General features: G+C 34.6%; 1 protein-coding gene across 1 annotated transcript; it reads right to left on the bottom strand.

The window, feature by feature from the left end:
- Positions 1-202: 202 nt before the first annotated feature.
- Positions 203-7,216, bottom strand: LOC127105734 (26S proteasome regulatory subunit 8 homolog A). The gene is made up of 10 exons (XM_051042936.1): positions 7,039-7,216; positions 6,352-6,564; positions 5,446-5,543; positions 4,601-4,825; positions 4,452-4,514; positions 4,195-4,358; positions 2,963-3,119; positions 2,680-2,778; positions 2,459-2,569; positions 203-501 (listed from the first exon to the last, which is right to left on the bottom strand). The coding sequence occupies exons 2-10, from the start codon at positions 6,545-6,547 to the stop codon at positions 361-363; spliced, it is 1,254 nt and encodes a 417-aa protein (XP_050898893.1). The 5' UTR covers positions 6,548-6,564; positions 7,039-7,216; the 3' UTR covers positions 203-360.
- Between the last annotated feature and the right edge of the window lie 370 nt (positions 7,217-7,586).

Raw genomic sequence — 7,586 nt, 5'->3', positions numbered from 1 at the left:
TCAACCCAGATTTTAACTTTATCAAAATCTTTTTCAAATTGTTAATTTATAAACTACTATTAAATCCAGATCCGACTGAGATTAAACTTTTTTATTAAAACTGATAAATGTCGACCATAGAATCATATTCACTTAATTAAAAAATAAAGGAACTTAATTTGAAGAAGTAAATATAATGGAACTAATTCACACAAATCCAAACTAGAGAGTAACAAAAAAGTGCAATTAAACATGAAATGATCATGATTTTGGTACATAACTTAGTCAACATAAGCGTGACTGTAAACTGAAAGACCAATAAGGTGTGTGTTTTCCGTTAATCTGCATAGGACAATGTGCACCAGAAACATAAAATACAAATCACTTCCATAACTTCCTCAATGACATGTTTTTCTCTGTCTCCTTCTTCATCACCTTGGCCACAGCCATCTCAAAATCCTCCTGTGTCACATGCACCCTCCTCTCCCTCAAAGCAAACATTCCAGCTTCTGTGCATACAGCCTACATAACAACATCGAAAATTGGATATCAACCTGGTTAGTACACACTTCAAATAAAATGGCTTATATTATGAATACAAAAAATAATTACTCTACATTCTCTAGCATGAATACTAAATATCAAAGCTCTTAGTTTTACCATTGTGAAGATTTATGAACTATTTCATACAATGTTCCTATTAATTCTTCAATAACACCATCAATTCTATCTGGATTACAGGATTTATGGTATGTCATTGTCAAATTGTAATTAAATCTCCTCATTTTTTCATAAGTATACACATGTGTCAACATCAACTCAGTTATTTAAGCTTTCTAATATTATTTCTTGTCTTGTTCAAAAAACTGTCACAGCACAATAGTTTTTTTCCACCAACCTCCCTGGTGTGAATAATGCTATATTGTTTGGTGGATCATTATTATGTGCAGTATATACACTTATGAGACGTATAAGCCGTGTTGAACATGCCCATACACCAATTATATTGTTTAATATGATTATGTCAGACTCAAGATGAAGATTCCATTTGATCAACTCACTCATACTATTATCAAAGTTTACAAGCATATAATAGTTCTCAAGGATGGACCAAAGCTATGGGGGATTGAGAAATATACTATTAATACATCATATTCTAGGACGTGTGTAAAAACAATAGTAATTTCTTCAAGGATTCATGAATTTTAATTAACTTTGAACATGCGTGTAAAGTGAAATAGCAATTGATAGGCTAACTGATTTTAAAGCAACAAATGCACAGTCTTAAATAACCTTCCTAGTTTCTTATTAAAAAAAAACTTCACAGTTTCTTTCCTAATAAGTTTGGGTGATAGAAAATATGTAGTTGAAATGTTTACCTATGCCTGCCCTCCATATCATTTATTTGATAAATTATATAAGTTATTAAATCAAGGGTTTGATATGACCCATTTATTTTGGTAGATTAATACAATGTTTACCCTTGTCTATTGGTATTGGCCCCTTCATGATTACGAGTTTCAATTTTTATGAGGGGAAAATGCTTGATGATGGGGTCTCAGATTCGCAGCCAAAACAATACTCTTTCAGTTTGATAGTGAGATAAGGCGATAACTTGAGACAGCACATTCTAAGCAAAACATGTCACGATTCTTCCGGAATAGAGTGGTAAACAAAAAATCAAAAAAGGAAAGTTCATGTGACCTAATAAAGGGATGGTTATGATCCTTTAGATATTAAATGAAATAGAAGGAGAGGATATGGTGTCAGTTAATTTTGACACCAGGTGTCACTTGATCCTTTATTTTAGACGGCAATGCTTGCCAATGACCCAGCCACCCTCAATCACAGTGAAGTGTTAATCACTGTCAAATCCATCGTTCAAGACGACAAAGTTAGACAATCACCCAGTCAGACTTGCAACTTTCACCATCCATGTTTAATTCCTCGTATTATCCAACCATCCCATCATTAACCACCTTGTCCTAACTGTTTCAGCCAAATAAATAAATAAAAAGGGGGTTTCCTTGAAGCCTCCCCACCCCACTCCTATCTGTCTCAACCACAAGTATGTAGTGAGTGTTCATTCCTAGGCATCTGCCGCTTTTCGAGTCCCGTGCTGCTTTCTGTTTTGCGGTTTTTTATTTGCTCATCACACTCAAATAAACTGAACTATATCACCCAGTTTTATATTTCTTACTATCAAAACACTTCATTTAACTCATGACATGAGATAATATCTTGGACAATAACACAACACATCGATGTTGGTTAAAACCTTTAGTTCTGTTTTACATTGTAAAGTTTCTCTGAAACCTTACTCATCAAACAAAGTGAATGATTATACGTTGCATGTTGAGAAATACTAAATGAAACTGAAAGGCAATCATTACATCAATGAGTGCAAACAGAGAAATGTTTTACTACAAATAATTGAGCAGCGGGGAAGAAAAAAATGTAGAGCTAATTAAGAACATACCTTTAACTCGGCACCAGATGCTCCATTCATCTTCTCAGCAATCTTCTTCAAGTCAATCCCACGCATTAAATTCATTCTTCTTGAATGGATTTTCAAGATATCCCGACGAGACTGCATAATAATAAATAGTCGGTCATTTTCAGTAATTGTCAACTACAAAGGTGTATCTTCTTTCTTAGTACAATCATATCAAAGGGCAACACGAAGACAAAGATGCAAACCTCTTCATTAGGGTTTGGAAATTCAATCTTTCGGTCAATCCGTCCAGGTCTCAAGAGTGCTTGATCTAGGATATCAATCCGATTGGTGGCCATCAAAACCTATAATTGCAATTTTCTCTTCAGAATTCCCTCTAAATTGAGAACGTATAACTCAAATGATTCAGATAGAACTAATAATACATGTCCATCTGTTACAGATTTATATTTACTGCAGAACACACTGCCAGTTTTTGAATTCCTTCTAATAAAATAACTATTATAGTATCATTATAAAACAAATAACCTTGATCTTATTCGAAGCTTCAAATCCATCCAACTGATTTAGAAGTTCCAACATAGTACGCTGCACCTCACTATCACCGTTGCCACTTCCAGATTCCATTCGGGCTGATCCAATACTGTCAATTTCGTCCATGAAGATAATTGATGGAGCATGCTCCCTGTGAAAAAAGGCAAAGAATTACATCATAATACATAATAATATTGGTTAAGCAAGCCTTCGGAATGCATATTTCGTCCTTGTACATTAGCTGGGCAAGGAAACTTGTGAATCAAACTGTGAGGCCTAGTCTTTTTAGAGGATAAAGTGTCCATTTAATCTTTTCAGAGGCCAGTGAGTGGAAATAGGAAAAAAAAACATACAAAATAGGCACACCTAATTACAGTCATATCGTTTATACAATTTCAGATTTAAAATTCAAACTCGTTTACTACGAAAAATGTAGGCAAGATTGAGTGATGGGTCATAGGATCGAGATCTTTTAGCAGGATTGTAAAACGAAAATGTGATGGGCTTCTATTTTGTTGGGCCATTCTAACGGGGTCAGATTCTTATTTAAAAAACGGTTTACTTCAAATGAAAATCTTACTTCTCATCCTCTAACCCTAAAACACAAATGGCTCCTCCTTCTCCCTTTCTCTGCAACTTCAACGCTCCCCTTCCCCATTTTTCTCTTCAACTTCAACATTTCGTCCTTCCCCCTTTGTTATTGTCACCTTCAATCCTCCCCTTTACCCCCTCTCTTCACGCATCGTCCGTACCTCCCTCTGCAATGCCATCCTTCATCCCTGTTTTTGTTTTGTCACCCTCTCCTTGCAACTACCCTGTTTCATCTTGTATTTCTATAAAAACTCTGCAATGGCTTCAAATTGGTTATGAGTTATAAACTAAATTGGTTGAATGTTGTGATTTATAGGTTATTTTGTCCATGTATTATAATTTTATACTTGTGTCTGTCTATGAATGAAATTACAATTATACCCTTCAGTAGGATCTTATGTGTCATGCTACAATCCTTGTTTAACGATCTCTCTCGGCCTTCCAATCCTACTTAAGATCTCATGTTTGACTATGTTGACTGCATATCTATGTTCGTCCTAGGTTAAGTTTACTTGTGCCCAACAGATATATCTTCAGCCATAAAGGTCATGGAAATCAAGACATATTTTTCTCCCTATTACTTTTGTTGCGATGGACAAACAATGAGTGGGTGAAGTTGAGTAAAGAGGTCAAACCTGGCCATAACGAAAAGTTCCCTGACCATTCTTGAACCTTCTCCAATGTATTTCTGAACTAGTTCAGAACCAGACACCCTGATGAATGTACAATCAGTATGATGTGCTACTGCCCTAGCCAACAATGTTTTTCCGGTACCAGGCGGCCCATACAAAAGGACACCCTGTGATATGTAAAAGAGAGTAAGCAAACAAAAGTTTTAGCAGCAACTATGCTGACAGAGGATGGAAAACTCAGCCATAACTCAGGAAATTACCTTTGGTTGAGCTATTCCAAGACTTTCAAACAGCTCAGGATGTTTAATTGGAAGCTCAATGACCTGTAAATTTGATCACATGCATGAGACCAAAAAAGAGTAATGAATTTTCAAATACTAGTACTAAAAGAATGTGCCATGGGACTTGCCTCTTTTATTTCTTTGATTTGCTGGTCTAAACCACCAATCATGTCATATGTAGAATCAGGAACTTTCTCCACTTTCATCAGATTGACCAATGGATCAACTTTGCTTGGAAGAACTAAATGAAGCACATAACTATCATTGCGGAGAGCAACTCTGGTAGACGGAGTGATCTTCGTAATGTCAATATTTTTGTCGATATCAACAACATATTTCCCTTCGGGATGGACCTGAATAAAAGTAATGGCAAACTAAGTACAATCCCGGATTTCTTGTTCTTGTTTTATTAATTTCATACACTGATGAATATTGTCTGCCATTAGATATAGTCATGAGTTCATGACTAACAGGAAAATGAAGAATGGATATAAGTCACTATTAGAGTGATTTTACTAGTATAGAACTCCATGAGCCATCCAAACTGAGCGATATTTTATAACAGAAATTATCACTTTGCATTCAAGAAAGACTACAATGCATAATTCCAAATATGAACACAAATATTTAGATTAATCAATAAGGGAATTAGAAGTGCAGAGCTGTAGATCAATAAATAGAAGAAACACTAAAGCCAGTGGATCAGATGATGCATGTGCCCTTCAAATAGTACTCTGGTTGAGGTAAATAAATATTTTCACAAGACCGCGACAATTGATGATTCAAAGCCCAAGCTCAAGCCTCAAACAACACTCAGACTCGTTACCAGAGTGAGGTACAGATAATAGCAACAATAAATAATGAAGATAAAGACAGAGATGTCAAGTCACACAGAAGATAATGATAGATTGATATATAGAAGTAAAGTGTGGGGAAATTTTTTAATCCAAATTAGAACGGAAAATTAGCTGACCTTGACCAACACTTTGTTCTTGCCCATAACTTTGACAACTTCACCAACATATGAGCCAGGCTCTTGAAGAAGCTGCAGTTCTTCTCGAAGCATCCTCACTGTCCAAATTGCAATTGAATCAGGGACACATCCAGAAATTTATTTTTAACGGTGCATAATCATTTGACAATGAGATTGAAAGTGTATGAATAAAATAACTTCAATACACCATATGCTTGAAGGTGTATAAGTCATTATGTGTAAAGTGATATAGCACACGAGAGCACAACTGATTTTACAGCAAAGAAAGTGCATTGGTTCTTTAATAACCGTCCTAATAAGTTTGATGTAATAGAAATTATAAATTTGAAAAGTAAAGGGAGGAGCGCCAGGGCTTGCGTCTACCATGTATATTATATTACTTATTTGATAAATCAATAATATGATCAGCAGTTTGATTTAATTATCATTATTCATCAATAACCTGATGTAAGTTATCAAAATCCGATCATTTATGTTTAGGAGTTCGAAAAACACTTCTCATAGAGCAACATTCCTTGCAAAACTATAGACTCCAATAACACAATCTCAAATAGAAAAATAAAAACAATAAAACCTTATCCTTGTTTATCTTCTTTTTTCATTGTGTCAATGTGTATATATAGTAATCATCCCAAAACCACTCCCCATGCTAGCCACACGCCCACACCCAAATCTACATAACCGCTCTCTCGATTCCTCCTACACGATTGATCTGTAACTAGCAACCATCCTTTGTAAAATTCCACATTACCCAACCATCCTCTCAACAATGATCTTCTCTTACAATTGAATAATATAATAGTAGTAGAAACAAAAAAAGCAACTGATTGATAAATATAGGAACTAAAGAATGAAAAAGAGGACTAGAGTTAAAAGTTAACGAACCCCTAGAATTGAGCTCGTTACGTTGAGCCTCGAGACGATTGAGATTATGGGTCTTCTGACGGAGAAGGAGCTGCAGCTCATGGATGTGCTGAGTATAGTACTGGCGAAGCCCTTCACCCTGCTTTGTTAGCTTGGCAGAGCAATGCTCCTCTGGTGCGCCATCTGTGCGCTTCACTTCTACACCAACGGCAGCCATAGATCGAGCACTTCCCTCTGATATAAAAAACAAAACAATTTATTTCAAACACACAACATGGTAAAAGTCATCAAACCCAAAGAGGGTCAGGAGAGAATAACAGTACAGGTAAAAAGATTGGACATAGAAAACTATATTTATCATCCTTGAAGAAGTTATCTGAACTATTTCTGAAATGTATCTTTAAGAATCAATGACATAAGTTGAATCCAAAGCACATAGCATTCAAAATTTCCAATTCTAACTAACAAGCTTAGCTAACTCTTGATTAAAACAGCTAACAATCAGAGTTTGGAATCATACAAAACATTAATTTCTCCTCTCCTCTCAATTCGAGACCCAACAATTTATAAGATCTCTATTAACAAGAAAATAGAAAAGTGTAAACTCTGAACCCTATTCCTAAAATCAGATTCAGAACCATAACCTAACAACCCTAATTTCCTTTAACCTCAAATCCCGAAAGAATCATACGGAAATAGAAAACCTACCTTTACAAATTCAGCGTAGATTCTTGTTGTTCTCTTCTTCGGTAGCGATGTGATTATGTTATGAACGTGAAAATTGAGTCTTCTCTTCTAAAGAGTGGGGTGTGCGTGATGAAAGGGTTAAGTATATGTCGGTATATGATTTTGTTATTTATGCTTCTTCTTATTCAAAAAAATATTAATGGGCTTTGCTATTGGGTATTAAAATTTTCTGACCCCAACTATACTATCCGCACCACCCACTACTTCTCTACTTTTTGTTCTCGTATTAAAAAATGACAACTTTTTATTCTCGAGAATAAATATCAATTATCAATCCACTAAAAATCAATTATATGAATTTTCTAAATTATCATCTTATTATAAATTATTCATATTAAAAAAAACATTTAAATAATTAAATAATATTTACTTTTTACATTAAAAAAAGGATATTTAAATAAATTATTTACATTAAAAACAGCATGATATGTGTAATTCATTTTTCAAACTTCACCAATTAAATCACAATTAAATATTACATCCATTAATTATCTTGATTAAAATTTCAA

The sequence above is a fragment of the Lathyrus oleraceus genome, chromosome 7 (assembly GCF_024323335.1).
Source record: "Lathyrus oleraceus cultivar Zhongwan6 chromosome 7, CAAS_Psat_ZW6_1.0, whole genome shotgun sequence".
Taxonomy (NCBI): Eukaryota; Viridiplantae; Streptophyta; class Magnoliopsida; order Fabales; family Fabaceae; genus Lathyrus; species Lathyrus oleraceus.
Note: the sequence above shows the minus strand (reverse complement) of the source record. Positions and strands in the feature narration are given on the sequence as shown.